Below are 24,562 nucleotides of genomic sequence, written 5' to 3'. Positions count from 1 at the left end.
TCCTGTCATCACCGCCAATCCCCACAGCCAAAAATTGCCATCCTCACAATTTTGTTTAGCCCTAATTTGAATTTACAACATCAGAACAAATATTTTAAAAAAGAAATAAATTTGGTACAAAGATATTCTTTACAAGGTAAATCCTACATTTAAATAATTAATGTCTTATTTTTTTACGAAATGAATTTGTTTATAATCTCCAAATGGGGTTAATCTTTCATCGAAATTTCATCAGTGATATAATAAAAAAAATTGTAAAAATGAAAAAAATAAAAATAAAAAATATATATTGCAGTGCTAGTAGCACCCTTCCTTTTTTGCGTAAAAATACGGTTGCCACCGCAGCCCAAAATATAGTTCGCAAATATTTGGTATGGGGGGCGTTTGTGTGTTATGTTATATCCCATTCTCATCTCATATAAATATACGTATATATCACATTGTGAACTCTCTCACCTTCACCCTTTGTATGTTATTCATTCTTTCTCCGCATTCTGTTTCTTCACCCAGAAAAATAAAGGGAATTTTTTTTTCTTTTTTCAATCTTTTCCAACTGGAAACTCAGCTGCTGAAGGTTGGTGTTCTCGCTTATCGTCTCAGGTTCTGATTCTTCTTCTTCTCTCTCTCTGTTACTCGAAGATTCAATATCTTTTAATTTTCAATTTTTTTTTTCTTTACGTTTTTCTTATCTATCTATCATTTTGTGTGCTCCGTGTGTTTGTTGAAAAGCTTGTTGCGGAGGACTCTGCAGTTCCTGTACTTCACAATCACTCTGTAAATTTTTTGTTTGAACCCTCTCTCTGTGCTGCAGATTTTCGCCACGTTTGCTTTTCATTGAAGTAATGCAAATTTTGCTTTCTTGTTTTTATTTGTTAGGATTGGGCTCTGCGGGGGTGATCTGTGTGCAATTCGGAGGGCTGGAAATCTTGCTTGTGTTTCGTGCCTTTGTGAATTCCCTGAGGTTAGATCTGCTTCATGCTGTTTTCTTTTGTTCGAATGTGAAAGTTGGGTTTCTACGATTTTCAATCTGTGTGAGTTTGAAAGCATCGTGTTTTTTGGTTTTTCTCTGTTGATTTTATTTCTTAGGAATGAAGAGGTCAAGGGATGATGCTTACATGAGTTCACAACACAAACGGCCTATGGTGTCTTCTAGAGGAGAACCGTAAGTACAATTTATTTTCCTTTTGTCTTCAATTTCTTGTTTGAATTTCCATTTTCTGCTTTGACGAAACAGCTGTATGTTCACTTTTATTGCACTACTATCGTGATTTGCTACCTGTCACCTGCTCTACAAGTTTAGTGTCTGGTGAAGGTTCAATTGTTTGTCTCTTTTTTTCCTTTTCTTTTTAGGTTTGACTTGGTGAGACAGTCTTTATTGAAAGATTATTCTATAATGTCTCGATTTATCTGCATTATTCAGCAAGCTAATTTTGTGTATTGAAACTTATATGGGTTAGATTCACTTTAGTTTTCTACATTGTGAATAGAATGTTACATAAGGAGAATGAAAAAACAATAATAGGAGAAAATTACTGTAAAACCATAGGAACTGCTCTAGTAAGTGTAATTTATGATATCTAACTGAAATTGAGATTCAATCATGTTATAGTAGATCGTCAACACTTCTGCCACATTCTACATTGAATGGTGTTATAATGTGCTATATACTCTTTCATCAACTTCTCCAATGGCCTCAAATAATGTTTTGAAATTTTATGTAATGAAGCTCGGGGCAACCACAGATGATGGGTGGTGGTGGTCAGAGACTAACCACAAATGATGCCTTAGCATATCTCAAGGCTGTAAAGGATATGTTTCAAGATAAGAGAGAAAAGTATGATGACTTTTTGGAAGTCATGAAGGATTTCAAGGCTCAAAGGTTTGATCATGTTGTACTACATTCCCCCAACTCCAAGATTTGTCATTTGCTTTGTTTGTTATATTTTCTTAGGAGTGAGAATCTAGTATTTGTTAACTGAAGTTGATTTGTTTCTTTTTTCTTAATTTTGTAGAATTGATACAACCGGTGTCATAGCAAGAGTGAAGGAGCTTTTTAAAGGTCACAAAGATCTAATTTTGGGATTTAACACCTTCTTGCCAAAGGGATATGAAATTACACTTCCATTGGAGGATGAACAACCACCCCAAAAGAAGCCTGTTGAATTTGCTGAAGCCATAAGTTTTGTGGGCAAGATTAAGGTAAAACATTGTTAATTTGATAATTGATACATTTTATTTATGTCTTCCAATTCATATGGACAGCTTAACTTTTCAATCTGATTGATTGAGTTTTTCTCATGCAGACTCGCTTTCAAAGCAATGACAGTGTTTATAAGTCATTTCTAGACATATTAAATATGTACAGAAAGGAAACTAAGTCCATCACTGAGGTTTATGAGGAGGTCTGGCTTTCTATTGTCTATGCCTATTATTTTATCAAGTTACACATTGGCAAATTTGTTTTCCTTTTCCCCTTTAGACAATCATTTTAATCATATATTGGATTTCTCCAGGTTGCTACACTTTTCCAGGACCATGCAGACCTTCTTGAGGAGTTTACTCATTTTCTTCCTGATACTTCTGGAGCAGCCTCTAATCTCTATGCTTCTACTCGAAATCCTCTGCTTCGTGATAGGAGCTCTGCAATGCCAACAGTGAGGCAAATGCATGTTGAAAAGGTTTATCTCTTTGAAAGCCTATGTCTCTGTGACTTTATAGTTGGTCATGAAGCTGACATTTAAATTATATTTATGCCAGAGAGAAAGGAACATTGCTTCACAAGGTGATCGTGACTTCAGTGCTGACCATCCTGATCCAGAACTTGACAGATGTTTGGTTAAGGCTGATAAGGATCAGAGGAGGCGTGATGAGAAGGAAAAAGAAAGTAGAGAAGAGAAAGACAGGAGACAACGGGAAAGGGATGATAGAGATTATGATCATGATGCTAGTAGGGAGAATTTATCTCACAAGCGGAAATCTGCTTGTAGGGCTGAAGATTATGGTGCTGAACCATTGCATGATACTGATGAAAATTTTGGCATGCACCCTGTCTCATATGCTTGTGAGGATAAAAGTTCTTTGAAAAGTGCGTTAGTCAATGCTTTTGATTTTAAATTTATAAATGTTCTTATCTTCTCAAACAATTTTATGAACATTTATGAAGATTATATCAATGGAAAAATATACTAAAATGTGATATAAAAAAGAATAAAATCAATAATACGTGAAAAGTAAATATCTAATGGAAAAAAAGGTCTTCATTTACTGCCATTTATAATCATATAAGGTAAAAAAAATATGATCTCTTTGTTGAATGCATTATCTACAAATCATATATGCTATGTATTTTAATTTAATATCAAGTTTGTTAGGCTATGTAAATTGTAATATCTTTTTCATGTTGTACTTGTAAGAAGAAAAATCCTTTGTCCTGTTTTAGTGTTCAATTATTTGTTTTTTAGTAATTTGATTGCTTTATTTTCCTTTCACAATTCATTTTATTACTTAAAACTTTGTCATCTCAGGTATGTACAGTCCAGTGATTGGTTACCTTGACAAAGTGAAGGAGAAATTACGAAATCCTGAGGATTACCAGGAATTTTTGAAGTGCTTAAACATCTACTGCAAGGAAATAATTGCTCGTCATGAATTGCAATCATTGGTATGGTTTATACACTGCTTCTTATAGCTTCTTTTCTGGTTTTGTCATAATCAGTACTGTTGAATTTAATTTGGCTGGCATTGAACATTGACCTTTAATAAATAATTTGATGGTGAACTATGGTAATGAAAATTGGTTATAGGAAAATAGAAAAAAATACTACAAGATCTTTTTTTTAATTGGACACATAATGGGAAGTGTTTGGTACTGTTAAAGAAGTGTTGGGAGGTGTTACACAAGTATTGGGAGGTGTTGGTACACGACACTTCATACAAGAGAGGTATCCATGCTTCATAAAATATTTCTTAAATGATCATTGGTTTTTTACATAGACTTAATTGTGATTGTTTTCTAAACAAAGAAGGACTATGCTTTTTACTTGCTGCTATGATGTATCTTTGTAACATGTCTGCCTAGAATATAATCAGACAATTTGGGGCAATCATCAGAGAAGATTAATTTTCGTTGTCACTGATTACTATAAGTTATAATTTGCTAAGCTTTTACTTAACTGGATTTTGCATTGCCAAAACATATTATTCATCTGTTTTAGGAAGAGCTTTCCAAATACGCTCAAGCTCCAACATCCTCCATGTTGACAATCTGTAAAGAGTGAATTTGTATAAGAAATGTTGAATAATAATGAAGTGACTTATCTTTTATTGATGATAGGTTAGATCGCTCGATACACTTTAGTATCACTATAGGTTGATGTGACTGTCTCTTATGTTTTTATAAGATTGAATTTTTTTCTTAGTAGTATATTTTGTATAATTGCTAACTTCTAGTGGCTTATTCTTCTAGGTGAGCAATTTGCTGGGAAAATATGCAGACCTTATGGAGGGATTTGATGAATTTTTGTCTCAATGTGAGAAGAATGGTAATGTTCAACTTCAAACTAAATTCTCAATTTGTACAAAATCTATGTTTTCTTTTTATTCTTTCTAATGAAGTTTTTCATGCAGAAGGATTCCTTGCCGGTCTTCTGAAAAAAAGTATGTAACATCTTTTCTATTTTTCTGATATCTTGTGATAGGCCCCCCTTTTATTTTGTATACTGCATGGACCCACATGAACATTTTATGGCCTAAAAAAACTGACTGCTACTTGTTCATCAGAATCCTTTTGGCATGAAGGACATGGACCAAAACCAATGAAGGTAGAGGACAAGGATCGTGATAGGGATGATGGGATGAAAGAAAGGGATCGTGAATGCCGAGAAAGGGAGAAATCCAATGCAACTGCTAACAAGGATGTTTCAGCTCCTAAGATGTCTCTATATGCGAGCAAAGATAAGTATGCAGGAAAACCTATAAGTGAGCTGGATCTTTCTAACTGTGAACAATGCACTCCCAGTTATCGTCTTCTTCCCAAAAATGTATGGTTGCTTTGCTTGTCTCTTTCTTTCTTGCATGTTCTAACTCACAATGAAATCTCTAATTTTCTGATTGTATTTATATATGTGCTATTTTTTGCTCACCCAGTACATAATACCACCAGCCAGCCAGAGAACAGAACTTGGTGCAGAGGTGTTGAATGATCACTGGGTTTCTGTTACTTCTGGTAGTGAGGACTATTCCTTTAAACATATGCGCAAAAATCAGTATGAGGAGAGCTTGTTTAGATGTGAAGATGACAGGTTTGGCCTTACCATTAATTTATATTTTATTTCTTAAGATCTTATTTATGCTTTTTGCTTAGTTTTGACATCAGTGGAGTGTTCAGAGAAGGATTTCTACAGGTTATCTTTGGCTTGTACTTGCTGATATTATTTGACCTTATGCTGGCAGGTTTGAACTTGACATGTTGTTAGAGTCTGTAAATGTGGCAACTAAGCGTGTTGAGGAGCTCTTAGAAAAGATTAATGCTAATATAATTAAAGGAGACAGTCCAATTCGTATTGAGGAGCACTTAACAGGTTATTTGCTTTCCTCTTGATGAATCAAATTTGTCAAAGTACATATATGCTGTACATTGTATTTCCTTGTTCTAATACGGCTTTTTGTTGTTTTCCTTTAGCCCTAAATCTTAGGTGCATTGAAAGATTATATGGTGATCATGGGCTTGATGTAATGGATGTGCTAAAGAAGAATGCATTTTTAGCTTTGCCAGTCATATTAACCCGCTTGAAACAGAAACAGGAAGAGTGGGCAAGGTGTCGTGCTGATTTTAATAAAGTTTGGGCTGAAATATATGCAAAGAACTACCACAAATCACTTGATCATCGTAGTTTTTACTTTAAGCAGCAGGATACAAAGAGCTTGAGTACTAAAGGTAAAAGATTACATTCCCTGCAAGAGCATGGAATTTTAGTCTTTTCGCTGTTTAAATAAATTATTTTTAATGGCTTCAAAAAGAGGTTAACCATGTGAAATATCATCTTCATTCTCTTTTCTTCTACAGGCATGTGTACACCTTTTCTTACCTGATGCTTTTGTCTGAAAGCAATTTTATGATAAAATAGTAGCAGGACATGCATTTGCTTTGATTGTATTGATTATGCTTTTACAACCACTTCCAATATGAGTGGCTTATTTTTGTTCAAGTGCAGTGGAACTTCAACCGCAAAATATGTATATAAGTGCCTTATTTTTTGTTAAAGTGAAGGGGAACTTCAACCGTGAAATATGTAGTGATCATGTTACAAGAGTTCTTTATTTTCATGAGATCTAACTCTTAACTCCTTGCTTTTGATGTGCATTTCACAGTCTTACTGGTAGAAATCAAAGAAATTAGTGAGAAGAAACGAAAAGAAGATGACGTTCTTCTTGCAATTGCTGCTGGAAACAGACAGCCAATTATTCCTCACCTGGAATTTGTGTATCCTGATCCAGACATCCATGAAGATCTGTATCAACTCATAAAATATTCTTGTGGAGAAATGTGTACAACTGAACAGTTGGATAAAGCTATGAAGATTTGGACAACATTTTTAGAACCTGTGTTTGGAGTTCCTTCTCGATCCCAAGGTCCAGAGGATACAGAAGATGTTGTCAAGGATAGAAATAATTCTACCAAAAGTGGCACTGAAATTGTTGCTGGTGATGGTAGTCCTGTAATGAATCCTAAGAATTTAAACATAAATAGAAATGGGGACGAAAACTTTCCATTTGAACAATCTCATTCCTGCAAACAATGGCAACCAAGTGGACATAATAAGGTTAAAGAGGATAATAATCTTGATTTGGACCGCTTTGCACATAAGACTGAAGCCTTAGGGAGTAATACACAGCAGGGTAAAATGAGTATAAATGCATCTATACCTGATGAAGTATCAAGAGCCAATAAGCAAGATCATCCAATTGAACGGTTGGTGAATGCTAATGTCTCACTATCCTCGGCGGTGGAGCAAAATAATAGAAGAACAAATGTGGATAACGCAACAGGTTGGCTACTTGATTCAAGAACAATCACACTACTTGATTCTTATCATTCCGTTTATCTTAATATTGGTTACATGTTCATATAGTTATTATTAATATTATTAGGTCATTAGCAAATAAATACCCTATGGAAAAATGTTAAGAAATCAGCAGCAGAATTTACTAAACGAAGAACACACTCAATTTCTGTTTGTGCATTCTGAGTTATTTTAAGGCTTTCTTTGACTTCTGTTGAGATTGGCCTTTGTGTTTGAAGGCTGTGACTTCTGAATATTAACCAATTATGATAATTAGCATAGTAGTTTTGGCCCTTTTATATCGGTGTTTTTTTATCTCAAATTCATGATCCTTTTTAGTTATTTCCTTTCCTTTATTTTCTTTTTTGATGATGAATGGAACTCTGAGATACCTCTTCTTTCTGCAAGGACTTGCTACCACTCCATTAAGACCTGGTAATATATCTTCTGTGGGAGGAGTTGGTTTACCTTCATTAGAGGTATGGCTTTACTCCCTTTTCAGCTTATGCAAGTCTATTTTCAATTCAAAATGGATATGGAAATTGTTCCTCTGAAGAGGATTAATTTGGATTCACTTTTTGTGTAGAGTTTAGTTGAAGTAACAAACCAGTTAAATGCTCCAAGTGAAATACCTTAAATATTCATTGTTGTCAAAATTTATAGTTTACTGATGGCATATAGTTGTCTTTGTTATGTAACTGTTGGAACTTATGCCTAAAGGAAAATCAGTTTGTGGTTAATGTTCTTTCATTCCTCCTTTATTGTTTGTCTTCTCAGACCTGTTTTTGTTAAATTCTGCATACTGTATTGGAATGTACAGGGCAAACTATTGGGAATAATATTTTTATTTTCTATTTTATGCTGACTTAGGGTGCTGATTCTACACGACCAGTTACATCCACTAATGGGGCCGTCATTGAGGACTCTAAAGTTCACAGATATCGGGAAGAATCAGTGGGACACTTCAGAAGTGAAAGAGAAGAGGGTGAGTTATCACCTAATGGAGACCTTGATGAGGATACCTCTGCAGATTATGGACATTCTGGTTCGGAGGCAGTTCATAGAGGAAAAGATGGTAACATTTACCGACTATACCAAAACAGACATGGGGATGTAGTTCGTGCTGTAGCAGGAGGAGAAAATGAGGCTGATGATGAAGGAGAAGAAAGTCCCCGTAGATCATTGGAGGACAGCGAAAATGCTTCAGAAAATGGTGATGTTTCTGGTACAGAGTCTGGTGATGGTGAGGAGTGTTCTCGAGAGCATGAGGACGGGGATCATGATCATGATAACAAGGCAGAGAGTGAAGGTGAGGCAGAAGGAATGGCTGATGCCAACGATGTTGAAGGAGATGGTGCCTCATTGCCATATTCAGAGCGCTTTCTTGTCAATGTAAAGCCTCTGGCAAAATATGTTCCTCCGACATTGCATGAGAAAGAAAGGACTGGTCGAGTCTTTTATGGAAATGACTCCTTTTATTTGCTGTTTAGACTCCATCAGGTACTATTTTTCTTTGTATATATTTGTGGTTATGGTTGCAGATTAACCAGTGGTTTCATTCAGACCTTACTATATTTTTCTTATCCTGCATTTAATTTTGGTACTTCTGGCAGACATTGTATGAGAGGATACGGTCTGCAAAGGTTAACTCATCGTCTGCGGAAAGGAAGTGGAGGGCTTCAAATGATACAGACTCTACTGATCAATATGGCAGGTAGGTAAATATTTAATAATGTTATGCCATTATTATTAATTTGAAGATTTAATTACCTATGCAAAGATTGAGGGTGACTTTTTTGCTACAGGTTTTTAAGTGCCCTTTACAATTTACTGGATGGTTCTTCTGATAGTACAAAATTTGAGGATGATTGTCGAGCTATTATTGGAACTCAATCATATGTCTTATTCACATTAGATAAGTTGATATATAAACTTGTTAAACAGGTATCGTGTAAAAGCCTACTTTTCTCTCTTGACCATGCCATTTCCTGTTCTTCATAATCCTGAAAAATTGTCATTTTTGTTTCAGCTTCAAGCTGTTGCCGCTGACGAGGTGGATAACAAGCTGCTTCAGCTGTATACATATGAAAAGTCAAGAAAACCTGGACGATTTGTTGATTTAGTTTGTCATGAAAATGCCCGTGTTCTTCTTCATGATGAAAACATATATCGTATTGAATGTGTAAGTTTTTATTTGTTCAACTTCTCAACTCGGTTATGTTATATTTTATTGTATGTTTTGTATTGAACTTTGTAATGAAATTTTAATTAGAGTTTTTGTATGTTCTATAACTTAGTTTTATTTCATATCCATTGTAGTCAGCTGCACCTACCCAATTGTCTATTCAACTGATGGATTATGGATTTGATAAACCTGAAGTGACTACTGTGTCAATGGACCCTAATTTTTCAGCCTATCTGCACAATGACTTCCTATCTGTTGTCCGTGACAAAAAGGAGAAGTCAGGAGTTTACCTGAAGAGGTATTTGATGAATAAGAATTGTTGGATTCATAGTAAGGGTGGACAAAAATCTAGTTGGGTCAAACAGTTCCATTTTTGCACTGCTCTGATCCATTTGATCCATTAAAAATTCATTTATTTAAATTTAGTTTTTACTTTGATTCATATTTTTATAATATTTTCAGATCAAATTTTTATTTTGTTCATACAGATTTTAGAAATTGAAAAATCCAAATTTTTAATCTAAAATTTTGGAAGCATTCCCTCTCCAGCACCTCTACCAAAACCACCTTTTATACAATCTCTTTGGAATTTATTAGCACGCTCTCTCTCTACAGCATCTCTTATACATTCTCTTTGGAATTTTATTTGCTCTTTCTCTCCACCACCAAAACCAAGTTTATACATTTTCTTTGGAATTTTATTTGATTCAATATTTATAATACATAATAAATGGATATAATATTTCCAAGTTCAATTAAAGTATTATAGGTAGGTGCATTTTGAATGTTAAGAATTTATGTATTATGTTATCTTTAATTTTTTGATATTATTAAATTATAATTTTATTATATTTTCTTAATATTTATATAATATTTAACTTTTTTTTACATATTATTATATTAATATTATGTTAATTTTTTAGAAAACATGAATTTTGATTTAAAATACAATTCAATTTTTTTATTAAATATTTGGATTTGGATTTTCAAATTGTTTTTATAAAAAATATGGATTTGGATTATAAATCTGATCCAAATATTTGGATTTGAATTGGATTTTCATGACCACCCGTGCTCCGTAGCATGCCGATGCTTAAATAACATTTGTATTTATTTTGGTGCATTTACTTTTGCAGGAATAAGCGCAAGAATGGCAGTAGTGAAGAATTTTCAAGCCAGACCATGGATGGACTACAAATTGTCAATGGACTGGAGTGTAAGATAGCTTGCAATTCGTCTAAGGTATTTAAGAATTTACATTTGCAAGTTTTATAAATATTACCATTCTTGCCTGAATCCTTCTAAATACTATTTGCTTTTTCTCATTTTGTTAATACCATCCATTTGGTACGTATGTCCCCCTATTGTGTTTCTGAATTTCCATTATTTGTTTTTTTCTGGGAACATGTTGCATCTTAGGTTTCATACGTTTTAGATACTGAAGACCTTTTATATCAAGCAAGAAAAAAAAGGAGGACTTTGCATCAGAGCAATTCATGCCTTGAACAATCAAAGTCCTCGATAATTTCTTCAAGCAGAGAACAACGGGTCTGCAAATTATTTTCAAATTGACGATGATTCATTTTAAGCCCGAGATGGTATGTGATATTCCTTTTATTGCTGAGTTTTGCATTTGGGCTCAAGTAATTTCATCTAATTCCAGTTGTTTTATAGTTTGATTTCTACAAATAGCAAACTGTAAACGAGAGTGATAATTTCATCAAAACGTCTTTATGCTTGCGTATTTTTTTCCCGTTGATAAGTTTTTGTTAGAAAATTATGTATTAATTTCTGTTTTGCTGTCAATCAGTGTTTTTGGTCATGCATCAATGACAGGCAGAGTGCCAGATGGAAATTGGATCCCATCCAAGAAGTTTAGCAAAGGATGTTATTCGGAAATTCATCTTTCTTGCATTCTCTGCATCTTTCAACCAAATAAGGCAATACAGATAGGAGACGAGGTACGAAGATTGTAGTATACTCTGACATGGTGAATGATGAGTTTGAATCATGTAAATAGAGGTAACTTGAGATGAAAACTAAAGGACATTTTCTTTCCATTCATCCATATTTTTGTTATGTATAAGTTTTATATTCTCTTTAGCTGGCTACTAGTTTTTTTGAGGTTATTCATTTTATGAAATATTAGGTGGCTGCAATTGGCCCACACATTCTATCGAGTAGTGCATGACCCAGGTTCATCTGATACTGATGTTTGTTTCCCCCTTGGCCTCCTCTTTCTTATTCTCTTTAGTAATTTAACATGGAATGGAATCCTGTGGGAATCATGTCAGCTCATGTATAATCTATATCATAACATTTTTCGTTCACCATTTGGAATTAATTTGTTGCTTGTTATACCATCATTATACAGTTTTCTTTCAACAAATTGTTTTAGAAACTGTGGGATTATAAGATAATGATGATTAGAGGGAGGGATGTTTCTTTTATATTTTATATATTAGCATCCCAAATATGCACTTAGCCTTTACACATCAAGAAATTGTCTTCACTGTTTAAAGGACATTAAGTTAGAACTATTCATGTAGTAATTAAAGCTAATCCTATGTATGCATGCATCAAAATAGTTATTAGGACTTTTTAGAAAAGAATATACATTTTCTTCTTTAAAAATGTCCCTATGATATGATCATGTTTCAAAAATATACTAAATTATGTATTGTGTTATGTATCGTATTATCTTTTGTGATGATGATTGGTTATTTTGTTTTCAAATTGTTGAAAAGGAAGAAAACATAATGTTGTCGTTGTTTTGTTTACAAATTTGTCAAATGTTCGTTACATATCAATAATATAATTGTTTTATCAAAGTTGACTTGCAATATATTTAAATTCATGGTGTTTGAGAATGTAAAAAGAAAATGTTATAAAGAGAAAATATGTATCTTATTGGTGGGTATCATAAATCAAGTTGTAGTGACTTGTATAACATTCTTATGAATGTCCAAATGTTAAGGTTAATAAATAATTTTAAAATAATTATAATCAAAGTAAGATAAAAGATACCACTGATGAAGTTTTTAAATGTAGATACAATAATTTATAACATTCTTATGAATGTCCAAATGTTAAGATTAATAAATAATTTTAAAATAATTATAATCAAAGTAAGATAAAAGATACTACTAATGAAGTTTTTAAATGTGGATACAATAATTTATAACATTGAAAATAGTATTGACTAATTATAAAAGAAAAAAAAAATTAAAATGAAGAAAATAATTCTCAAATATTTTATCTGAAAATTAAGTAACAAAACTATCTTTACAAAAAGAAAAAATATAAATCTCTTGCATGTCATTTTAGTACACTAAAGGACTAATTCTCCATACACCTGACAAATTATGATTACACCAAATAAAATGTCTGTTTTACCTTTATTTTTTTAGATATTTATATTTTTAATATAAATAAGATATTTCTAGATATACAAACATATCTGATTGTTTTTAATATAAATAAGATAGTTATGGATATAAGTGTTTTCTGATATGACAATCCGTAATAAAGAAGTTTTTCTTTCATTTCAAATGTGAAAATCTGAAAAAGATGACAATGACAATTTAGGGTTAAAAAGAAATATGAGTGTAGATCAAAATTGACCTGGTGTACAGGGAGAATTAGTCAAATATTAGTTATCATAATTGTAAAATTTTAAAAAAGTAGGGAAAAGACCCACGGATAAATCTAGATATAACCCACGGATAAATCTAGATATGTTTGTGGTGTTAAGTATAATGTTGTCTTGACAATTCCTTCCTGCACCGTATCAATTCATCCTATCATTTTTTTAAATTTGTAAAATTATCTTTATTTCAAATTTAAAAATCTAAAATAATAAATATAATTCAAAAATAAAAAAACACTGTATGTTCTAGATATCTAAATTCATAATATTTTTGAAAGTTATTTTCGTCATTTTGAATGAGATTTTTATCATTTTCAATAATAGGTTCGTTCGTTGCAAGTTGAAATTGATACGGTGCATTTAATTCATAGTATAAAGGATTTAAGAGAAAAACAGTTTATGTATTAAGCACAGTAAAATTTACACTATCATCTAATCATAAACGGTTATGTATGATATCATAAATTTTTAAAGGATAAAGCTATTGCCATGAATATTTAAAAATTAAAGAATAGTTTATACCCCTCTTACAAATAAAGTATTGTACTTTATTTATTGAATACATGTCAATGCAAACAATATTAACGAATAATAGAACTAAGAAATTTAATTAATTGATATAATTATAAAATAACAAATATATGTATTGTTATAGTACCAATTAATTTGGAAAGGATATTGGGTCAAGGAGAAATTGGCGAAACCAATTAATTATTAATTGAATTATATGAATTATATCATCAAATTATCAATGACAAAAAATAATTATTGTTATATTAATTGCAACTTGAAGATATTCTGATCTTTGGATCGAAATATCATACTAACATGAAGTTGAAAGCTCTAACAAAATTCTAATAAAGAGTTTTAACAACTCTTTTTTAAGAACTCTATATCAATCTTGATGAAGATTTTAAAAGGTTATTGAGTATACTAAAACATTTGAAGAAGGAAGAATAAGAGTAGGAGATTTGAAATATAAGAGAAGATAAGAAGCATAATAAGTTTGTAAAATTTAGAAATATTTTGAAAAATGTGATGGATTTTTTAAAAGGTTGTAAAAGTTTCTAAAATGTTTTAGGAATAAAAAATAAAGTGGAAAGAGGCATGAAGTCATGTAAATATATTATTAATGAGAGAAGTATGGAAGTTCATAAATCTAACTACCTTATGAATAAAGTGGTGAACTTGCATTGGTTTGTCTTAGTTTTTAACACTTCTTTGGATGATTCTTGAACCATTTTACAACTATAAATAAAGAGTTCCCTCCCATGTAGCCTGACACTTGAATTTATAACACTTGAATTATATGAGAAATAAAGTTTTGGTGATAATTTAATGTCTTGATAGTATAATGTCTTTAACTTTTAGATTATTATCTTGAAGATTTTCATCAGGTGATAAATCTTTCCTAAAACTTATCCTTCGGTACACTAAAGTGGTATGTTAGGTTATATTTGTTTTCTTGTCCATTTTTTTTCAACTACCTCCTCTAGGGTTTCTAACACCTTTAATTCTCCCAATTGATGTCTACACTAAAGTGGTATGTTAGGTTATATTTGTTTTCTTGTCCATTTTTTTTCAACTACCTCCTCTAGGGTTTCTAACACCTTTAATTCTCCCAATTGATGTCTAGGGTTGTGTCTCACGCTTCATATTTAACCTAGTTGGGTTTGAACTAAGTGACTTATCGTCTGAACGTGATTGAGCTCGCCTGAGCGAGTTGGACGAAAACAAGTCCAACATCTGGGCGAGATTGGGCTCGCTTGGGTGAGGTCCTATGGGAGCTTTTGGCTTGGACGAGTGTTGGAGAGTTTTAGCTTTGTCTATTCTCCTTTTGCTCTTTCATCTTCATTTTTCCCTAGAATCCTGAAATTAACACAAATTTGGAAATAAATTGTTCTTATTCAAATTATAATCACAAAATATGTAAAAATGATTAAATTCATAAATTAGAAATTATATTATATTTATTTTATCAGTTAATATCCATAAGTACCTTTTTAATATGAAATATTATTGAAATATGACACTTATCAAACCCCCTTTATCTCCATGACTAAACCTCTATATATATTAGGGGTGATAATACGAGGTGGCACGCCCCGCATAAGTAATGCAGACTGATTTTGTTGGTCCACCCCGCATAAGGGGTGACCTGGGGGTTAACTCGCATAAGAAAATTAAATTAAAAATCTTTTTAAGAACTGGATTAAATCTAACAAAATGCAAACATATATAAAAAAAATTACATCATTACCTAAGGAAGAACAATTCTAACAAGGGGAAAAGAAAATAAGAAAATTGTTATATTATGGCTTGGAGTCCGTATACTCGCAACACCACATCAAACATATTGTTTTACTATGCTATTATATTATATTCTTTAATTTCAAGAACATTGGATGAAACCATAGAAGAACTTTCATCTTACACTTTTTTGATAATTATAGTATTTCTCATCACTTGCATATATTTGAACAATTACAATGAAAGAATGAATTTAAAATAAAAATAATACAATTAAAATAGGATCTACTTAAATAATTAAATTATTCTCAGAAAATTCATGCTTCCAATTAAAAGTGCAAATAATTTATTACACATTTTCGGGCAAAAGACAAAAGGGAGGAAAGTTACCCAAAAGAATAACCTAAACTAGAAACTCCCAAAATCTTAGAAAGAGGAAAAGATGTGAAAACCCCACAAACATGCACTACACAGATCCAATGTTTTAAATGTCTTGGTAGAGGTCATATAGCATCTAAAAGAGAACGTGGAATTCAAGTGATCTCAAGTTTTATTTTAGCTAAATGTAAAGTGCACTCTTTCCTACCATCGACATTTTTTCACAAGGGGGATTTTGGCCGATGAGGTTTTAATGAGGTATCCATAATAAAGTTAGTTTTTTTTGTGTGTCAAAGATTGTGCAAAGATCAACATTCTCTCAGTTAAGTAAGAACCCACTCACGGGTCCCTACTAAAAAGATATAAAACACGCCCTTAATTAAGGAAGAACCCTATATGTGGGTCCATGCTGCCGAGAACAAACATGTTGGTTAAGGAAGAATCCATAAATGGATCCTTGCCAAATCGGGTTGACCTTTCGGCCATAAACAAGAACGACAAGCCAATGAAGTGGTTAAAACTGACAACAACTGTTACAAATTAAAATTGATAAATCGCCAACCAGTGTTACAAGTTAAAGCTGATAGGCCGACAACGCGTATTACATGTTAAAATCGATAATTTGATTACAAGCTTATTACGCTTACCGAAAAAGACAAAACATTTTAACTTAAGTTAAAATCGATAACCGATAAGCAAAGTATCATTTATACTCATGCCAACAAAGTGAAAAACGTTTTATGAGTAAATCTTCTTCACAAAACAAATAAAGCGAGTAACATGACGTAGACGAAATAAGCTAATATAGCAACAATGTAATTACTCATTAACATTAACAAGATTAACCGATAAACTGAAAAGAAATAAAATGAGTCATCATATTGAAAAGCCATAAACGATAAGACACTACAAAAAACCGGGTAACTATACACTTGGAAACCAATCACAAAAAAGCCAAGAACTTTACACCCAGAAATCAAAATAAGCAAAACAAGAGGCTTCAAGGATCTGCCTTGTCAGCCTCCTCGCCTGCATTATGGGGAACCATTACAACTTCCTCCTCTTCATCTAGAATATCTTCAACCAACATCAATTCTCCATTGTGGAAATCCTTGCCGACGTCAAACTTGCCTTTGTCGAGAGGAATGTTGTAGAAGTATGAGGCTTGGTCCAAATCCTTTTGAAAGCCAAGTTGGTGTTGAAGGAAAGGGTAATCTCAAGCCTTCTTCAAGTCGACTTCGAGTTGTCGCATGCCGGCTTGAAACTGCAAATTTTTGTAATTCTCTACAATAATAAGTCATGGTCATGTCGATCCAGATTTGCTTTAAATCATCATTCGAGACTTGTAACTCTTTCTCTTTGTCGTGAGCAGCTTCTAGGCGAGACCACATAGAATCCTCGTCAAGCCTTAGTCGGGAAACCTCGACCGTAGGATCTTTGTTCTGATCAACCAAGGTATTGTTGGCTTCAAAGGCAGTTTGTAAGGAGGATGTCGATTATGCCAACTGAGCCTTGAGAGCGTCATTATTGGTGCTTGCCATCTTCCGTAAATTGAATTGTTGATAATCATAGTCTAAACACTCAAATCTATAAAGTCGTGTTGAAGCTCGAAGTGGGTGGCCGATAGGTAACGCTCTTGGTCTAAGTTATTGAAGGAAATGGTAACTTTCTTATACAGGTGCATATCTCGCCAAAGGAAGTTGTTCTTCGGATCACTCAGTCCCGCCTCTTATTCTGAAGAGGCCTTGGATCCACCTCTACCTCTCGATGAGGTTGCTAAGCGGATTTCCCTAAAGACGATTTGTCGGGCTGACGACAGGGCACTAGGTTCTTGTCCTTCTCTTTTCGAGCTTTCTTTGTAGGGTTAATAGAAGGGAGCTAATTGGACTTGGGGGTTGCCGACTTCGATTAACCGTCTCTCGGCTTTCACTCCTTGAATAAGTCCTTGAAGAAGTTTTTTCCGTCAAAAGTATCCATGGAAGACACGATAACTGAAAGAAAAAAATAGTCAAATGAACGTCAAAGAGCAAGAGAAAAGAAAATTGATAAGAAACACACCCTTGAGATCGAGAAGTCGGGTTGAAGACATACAAGTTTGCAATAGCCGACGAGTAGGGATTTTTCGGGGAAGTTTGACATAGAAAAATTGACTACCTTCCTTCCAAATCACAACTTTAAGAAAGCCTCCTTTAAAATTCTTATAAGTAGAAATGAAAGGGGCGAGAAGACATGACCTCGGCTGGCTAACCAACGACAACCACCCTACTTGGTCTCCCAGACATACATTTGTAAGAAGACTTGAGGGGTGGGCTCTAAATAATAAGCCAAACAAAAAAGTCGAAAAGCCTGGATATACGCCCAACAATTCGAAAGCAATTGTGACGACGCCATATTCAAAGTCCGCAACACTCCCACGGAAAAATCATCCAAAGGGAATCAGAGATGTATGTCCTTTATAAGGCAAGAATAAAAGAAAAACAAAATTTACGATAGAAGGATTTGACCCTATATACACTATATCAGAGGACAAACACTTACGCATGGATACATCCGACACACCCTAAATCCTAAACTCTACACCCTCACCGAGACACCCAAAAACCTAACAAGAGACCAACGATAAAAAAAACCCCAACATTTGAATCGATAACGCATCAACAATAGATCACGCAACTAAAGCATTTAAAGATTGTTCATAGCTCCCGGCTATTCGGAACACCGGGGGGGGGGGGGGGGGGGGCAAGTATACCTATTACCTAGTAAAGAATTGAGGGACATCGACAAAATTCAAAATAATGAAATTTTCTTTCAAAACAAGTACACCTGTTAACATTTAAAGATCTGTCATAGCTCCCGGCTCTTCGGACCTGAGGGACAAGTATATCTATTACCCAATAAAGGATGGAGGGACACTGACAAGATTCAAAGAAATAAATTTTTTTTTGTATTCTCGGCATATCAACCATTCAACACGATTATGAATCACGCCAAAACACGACCCGACTCAAGGCACAACGAGATAAATCAGCACAAGCAACTAATCACTTCCTAAACAAAATTATTAAGGGAGCATTAGGTCTTCATGGTCTGAGATAATTCTCAAGGTCATAAAATAGATATATAGGAGAAGATCCTAAAAGAGAAAAGGTAATGATTATATGACTATAATATTTATGATTTAGACATATTCACTGTTGACTTGAGTGTTAAGTGTCTTTATACCTTCAAGATATCGACAAACTAAAAGGAAAAATCCAATAATCAAAAAGATTTTGAAGAAATCTAAGTTTGGTCGAGTGTTAAAGTAGTTTATATAACAAAGGCATAATTTGTATATTAGGTACGATTCACTTTCACGTTAATACTTTCATTTTTTTTCCTCTTTATAGTTATCTGATTTTGTTGTTTTCAATTTAATAATATAAATTTGTATTGTTTGTGTATTATACAATTGTGTAATTTGTATTATTCCATTAAATCTATCAAATATTTGATAGTAGTAGTAAGCACATTGTAATTTTGTGTAGCAGCGCGGAATTTATTCGGGGACAAGCTCTGCAAATTCAAGTACTTTAATCATGGAACAAAACGAAAATTCTCCTATTGTCGGTTATGGATTCCGTGCATCCAAAATTAATGCAGTAGCATGTGGATCTATGTCCAACGGTTTGTTTCGATCCACGTGGTACAGAAAAGACCCATTGAAGAAGATGAACGATGTATATAGAGAGTGTACACCTGTTCCACCACTGATCAACGCAGCGAATCCAAATTTCTTGGGTCTCTATCTTTGTCACTGTTCCATCATCACTCTCACCTAACCCTGCATCTAACTATATTTCCTTCTTCACATTCCCTCCTTCTACATTCTAACCCAATTTTCAAATAAATTGCCTTTTTTTTTTTTGTTTCGTACCTCATTCTTTCGATCCAAATGGCTCTATCGCGAGTTGCTTCGTCATCGCCGTCGAATATATTGAAACCCATATCCTCTTACTTGTCGCTACGGCGACGTTCGGTGTCCTCCTCCTCCACGGAACCTCTCACCGTGGAGACTTCACTTCCCTTCACCGCCCACCGCTGCGACGCGCCCTCACGCGCCGTCGAGACCTCCGGGGCGGAGCTTTTCTCGTTCTTCCGCGATATGGCGCTGATGCGGCGGATGGAGATCGCGGCGGACTCCCTCTACAAGGCCAAGCTGATCCGCGGCTTCTGCCACCTCTACGACGGTCAGGAGGCCGTCGCGGTGGGGATGGAGGCTGCGATCACGCGTAAGGACTGCGTCATCACCGCCTACCGCGACCACTGCACCTTCCTAAGCCGCGGCGGAAGCCTGATCGAGGTCTTCGCCGAGCTCATGGGCCGCCGCGACGGCTGCTCCAAAGGGAAAGGTGGTTCCATGCACTTTTACAGGAAAGAGGGTGGCTTCTACGGTGGGCATGGCATTGTTGGGGCTCAGGTTCCGCTTGGTTGTGGATTGGCTTTTGCTCAGAAGTATTCTAAGGATGAGAATGTTACGTTTTCTATGTACGGTGATGGTGCTGCCAATCAGGGGCAGTTGTTCGAGGCGCTTAACATTTCTGCGCTTTGGGATCTTCCTTCCATTTTGGTCTGCGAGAATAATCATTGTGAGTTTGACCTTGTCTGGTTAGTGACTTGAAATGCGAGGTAGTTTTAGACTTGTTTGGATTATTTTTTGAATAAGCTTTGCTCATAAGTAAAAATTTGCCGAAGTTCTCTGGCAAGTTCTCCAAAAATTTATTTAAGCTTACACATGAGCTAATTTTACCTTGGGAGAAACTTAGTAGTGCTTATTGATAAATTATGGGAACAAGGCCCTTGTTGATTTGGGTTGAGGATTAATTTGGTGTGATTTGTGGGACAGATGGAATGGGGACTGCTGAGTGGAGAGCTGCTAAGAGTCCTGCTTATTACAAGCGTGGGGATTATGTTCCTGGATTGAAGGTTAGAGAGATTGATGGCGATTATTTTATTTAAGGAAATGCATTGTGAATATTGAATGCCTCACTGTTCACACATTGCAGTGCAGCCTGATTGGTGTTGACTTCTCCTGTTTGTTCTCTGTTCTCTTGTGTTGTGTGCTTTCTTCTCCCTCAATTTTCATATATTTTCCTTTTTGGCTGTTTTTATCATTTCCAAACTTCGTCTTTGTCCACGTAGTTGAATGTCTGTCTCGGCAATGACTCTTGTTATTGATTTGTTGATTGTGAGTTAGATTGATGGACATTGGCAGGTTGGGGTAGAGGAGAAACAGAGTCGGAAGGTTGAGATGGAATGATAGAATTAGAGTTTTGTAGTGATAGGACTGGGAAGGAGAGGTTGGTTGAGGAGGAACAGTGGCTTGGGGGAACAATAGGAATTGTGCAGGAAATAAAATGGGTGTAGAAGAGGAGGTGGGAAAAGGGAAGAAGAAAATGAAATTTCATTGAAGTCATCGTCTTTAGAGATGACTATTATACCTGTGGGGATGACACTTGTAACCCTTCTGAGAGGTGGAGTAGCCACCAATTATGCATTAGTGGGAGTGAAATTCATATTTTTGGGATTTGTAGAGATAGAGTAAAGGAAAACAGGCGCAAGTAAAAGCTCTTAGGAAGTAATATCAAGTGGTTGTTTGAACAAGGTAGTAGATGGTGAACAATGCCTGAAGCAGTGTTTAAAAAGGAAATTTATATCAAAGCTTTTCGTCTGCCCAAAAACATCACACAACACAACTGACTCAACTTCTTTTTTCATGTTTGTATCTCTGCTTTTCAATTATAAATTTTTATTTTGAGCATATACGTGTGTGTAGTGTAAATAATTTTTTTATATTTTATATAAAACTTTGGTATGGCAGCCATTCTACTGTCTGCTCTACATTCCTGACAATTTTGTTGCTGGTTAGTGGTAGCTCAAGATTGCCGAGTTGCAATCCCTGATTTATAACTGTGCATATGTGCTGGTTGAATATACACTGTAGTCTTTTTGCGAACACCTTTTTTTTTAATCATTTTGGAAGTAAATTTGTGCAGGTAGATGGCATGGATACTCTTGCTGTTAAACAAGCTTGTAAATTTGCGAAGGAGTTTGCCTTGAAGAATGGCCCCATTGTGAGTAAATTTACTTATTCGTACTTATATTTCTTAAATTTATGTTTAGCTTTTAGGAATGATTCTTTTATTCTCTTATATTATAATAGCTGTTTTCTCTAAATTATTTTGTCCAGATTCTTGAAATGGATACATACAGATACCATGGCCACTCCATGTCTGATCCAGGCAGCACATACCGCACTCGTGATGAAATTTCTGGTGTGAGACAGGTATATTACTATGGCCATGATTATATGTCTTATTATTTTAATTATATTCAGGATTTTATTCTATTTCTTTGATTTACTCCTTTCTTTTGATTATAGGAGCGTGATCCAATTGAAAGAGTAAGAAAGCTGCTATTGGTTCATGATATATCTACTGAAAAGGAGCTAAAGGTGATTGAATGAAATTTGTACTCAAGCTCCACTCGGCAGTTTTAAAATGTGATGTGTTTGTTTTGTATTAAATACTACTGCAGTCTTGCTTTCATCTTCATATATGGTCAACTTTTTCTGGGCATTGTGGTATTTTACTTTTCAAGTTCATGAAACAGTTTTCTTTATTGTGCTGCAGGTCATCTAGGAATGTGTAAATTTTATGTTTATATAATACATTTCCAATTGTTATTTTCATGAAATTATGCAAGTGTATTTTTTCCTATTATTGTGGTTATATTAAAATAGTTGTCATGGAATTTGAGTCCTCTCATAGGTTAATTAATAATTATCATGTAATCGGTAGACTTTAATTATGATCGTTACTGTTTACTTGAGCTTTATTCTGCCTGTAAATACTTATGTTATGCCATATGTCGAATGATAATATGATCTGTTTGTCTATCATGGATTATGTCATGATTTTCTTTAAATTTGGAATAAGTGCACAAATTTTCTGTCCATTTGGAACGGCTTCTAGTTTATCACGCAAGTGTCTCGTGTACTAATGTTAGACAAGCAATAGTATTAGGAATGCAGGGGAGTAAGGCCGTTAAGGCACTTGACCAATGTGTAGACAGTCTGGATGCTGAATGCAAGGTGTGAAATGTGAATTCTACTAACGAAAATCGTGGAAAACAGGGAAATAGAAAGAGGGAACTTATTCAATGATTGAGTGTTAGAGCCAAGTAGTTTAAAGGCCCAATTAACACAGCAGGACATAGATTGGTAGAACTGTCAGGCTTGACAATTGTCTACTAGAACGGGTAGGAATATGGTAATGCTCAAAACAAGGAGGATAAGCTGTATGAATTGGTTAGCTTTGTGGAAGGGATCTTTCGCATGTAAGACTCAATTCACAATACAGCATAGAGGATGGTATTCAAATTGATTTTTCCTCTTTTTTTCTTTTTGCTGTAAGTTGGGTAAAATGCACCCCCAAGCATTGGCACCCAAAATTTGATGGGGGAAAGTGTGATTGATATGTGCCTGGGGGTGCATTCTTTTAGGCCAATGCTTGGGGGTGTTATTTACTGCACCTATCTTTAACTTTTCAATTCTCTCTCCTTGACATTGAGCGAAGGGTTTAGGACCATAAGGCAGGGGAGAAGAAAATCCCTTGAACAACCTGTAACCATTTTCCTATCTTTTGTGTTTTGATTTAGAGGAATTAAAGAGGTGTGCCTCTGATGTAAGATGTTGATGTCTGTATTTTGTTAAAGAAATCAAAGTTCTATTCTTATCATATTAATGTTGATGGAACATTAGAATTTAACGCTAAAATATTATGCACATCTTTCAGGACATTGAGAAAGAAGCAAGAAAAGAAGTTGACGAAGTCATTGCCAAAGCAAAGGTGAAACTATTGTTTATTCTTCTCTTACTAATTTTGGTATCCCATATATTTCCATCTTTTGCAGTTCTCTGTGATTTACAATCTCTCACTTATGTTCTTTTCTGATTTCCAGGAAAGTCAAATGCCTGAGCCATCTGATTTATTTAACAACGTATATGTTAAAGGTTTAGGTGTTGAGGTAGTGAAAATTTCATCTCTACTCATTCTTTTGTGTACTTTTCTTCATTCTTTTGTTATCAAATGTTACATAAATTTGGGTATAAGCAAATCAAACGATATATGCAAGATGCTATTACTCCTTCCGACTCAAATAATTGTTAGGATTCAGAAAGTCATGCAGTATTCTCAATTTCTAAGCTCACTTGTTGGGTTACCCATTCATTCAATTAATGCTCTCCCCTTCTTCTTAATGGAGATACCAAAAAGTTAAGGATAAAGTTGAAAAAAATATAATCAGTACTTAGTTTCGTAAAAGTCTCAAGTAATTTAAAACCAATTAAAACATGTCAAATGATAATTATTTTGAAACGGAGAGTACTTTAGATAAGAGTTTTGATATTTGAAATCATGATGGGAAGACTATTTAACATGGATGAGTTGATTTAATTTCTACGCTGTTCAATTCTCAAAATGTAAATCCCAAACAGAGAAAATTTTTAAAATTACGTGAAAATTATTAGTTACTTGGTAGATGATGTGTTTTTTTCAACACTGATTGATGATCTTCTGAATTTCAGGCTCGGGGTGCTGATAGGAAAGAAGTTAAAGGTACTTTGCCCTGATAGAAAACCTTTCCTTTGAATTTATTTTCCCTAATTTCAGACCTGTCAAAATGATGAAGAATAAAAGGTTCAGACGATCATCACTGCCTATTTGCCGAGCTTTCCCCAAATTGTATATGAAATTGATTCTTCAGTAGCAATGAGGCGAAAATTAATGATTTACAGTGTAGTATTGGAGGATCTAGCAATCATAGCATTATCAATTGATTAAGCCTGCAAATAGTGTCTTACAAATTTTGAGGATTTCGATGTATAAAACTTCCATGATTGGTGGCAAAATTGTGCCATTATTTTATAATTAAGTATTCACTAGATTGTGTCCAATCAAAATCATTTTATGGCTATTAAAATTAGTGTTTCTTTGGACA

At 34.2% G+C, this 24,562-nt stretch overlaps 2 protein-coding genes across 4 annotated transcripts; both read left to right on the top strand.

The window, feature by feature from the left end:
* The first annotated feature begins 319 nt into the window (after positions 1-319).
* On the top strand, positions 320-11,452 carry LOC137806511 (paired amphipathic helix protein Sin3-like 4). Of its 2 annotated transcripts, none has more exons than XM_068606684.1 (26): positions 320-600; positions 730-774; positions 877-961; positions 1,087-1,162; positions 1,727-1,879; positions 2,013-2,199; positions 2,304-2,402; positions 2,514-2,678; positions 2,758-3,085; positions 3,525-3,661; positions 4,466-4,541; positions 4,627-4,656; positions 4,780-5,039; positions 5,146-5,300; positions 5,452-5,579; positions 5,681-5,935; positions 6,370-7,047; positions 7,470-7,540; positions 7,932-8,561; positions 8,675-8,775; positions 8,867-9,005; positions 9,091-9,243; positions 9,381-9,544; positions 10,383-10,488; positions 10,666-10,844; positions 11,057-11,452. In XM_068606684.1, exons 4-25 carry the CDS (start codon positions 1,089-1,091, stop codon positions 10,816-10,818), a joined length of 4,242 nt encoding a protein of 1,413 aa, XP_068462785.1. In that variant the 5' UTR covers positions 320-600; positions 730-774; positions 877-961; positions 1,087-1,088; the 3' UTR covers positions 10,819-10,844; positions 11,057-11,452. The 2 variants fall into 2 exon arrangements, with proteins under 2 accessions (XP_068462785.1, XP_068462786.1); XM_068606685.1 differs by having other exon boundaries at positions 378-600; positions 4,630-4,656.
* Positions 11,453-19,274: 7,822 nt separating this feature from the next.
* On the top strand, positions 19,275-24,562 carry LOC137806509 (pyruvate dehydrogenase E1 component subunit alpha, mitochondrial). Of its 2 annotated transcripts, XM_068606683.2 has the most exons (8): positions 19,275-20,151; positions 20,409-20,488; positions 21,559-21,636; positions 21,753-21,848; positions 21,945-22,016; positions 23,359-23,412; positions 23,525-23,590; positions 24,150-24,562. In XM_068606683.2, the coding sequence occupies exons 1-8, from the start codon at positions 19,458-19,460 to the stop codon at positions 24,192-24,194; spliced, it is 1,185 nt and encodes a 394-aa protein (XP_068462784.2). In that variant the 5' UTR covers positions 19,275-19,457; the 3' UTR covers positions 24,195-24,562. The 2 variants fall into 2 exon arrangements, with proteins under 2 accessions (XP_068462784.2, XP_090156446.1); XM_090300320.1 differs by lacking the exon at positions 20,409-20,488 and having other exon boundaries at positions 19,339-20,151.

This window comes from Phaseolus vulgaris, chromosome 3 (genome assembly GCF_051622355.1).
Source record: "Phaseolus vulgaris cultivar YP4 chromosome 3, ASM5162235v1, whole genome shotgun sequence".
In the NCBI taxonomy this organism is placed as follows: domain Eukaryota; kingdom Viridiplantae; phylum Streptophyta; class Magnoliopsida; order Fabales; family Fabaceae; genus Phaseolus; species Phaseolus vulgaris.
Note: the sequence above shows the minus strand (reverse complement) of the source record. Positions and strands in the feature narration are given on the sequence as shown.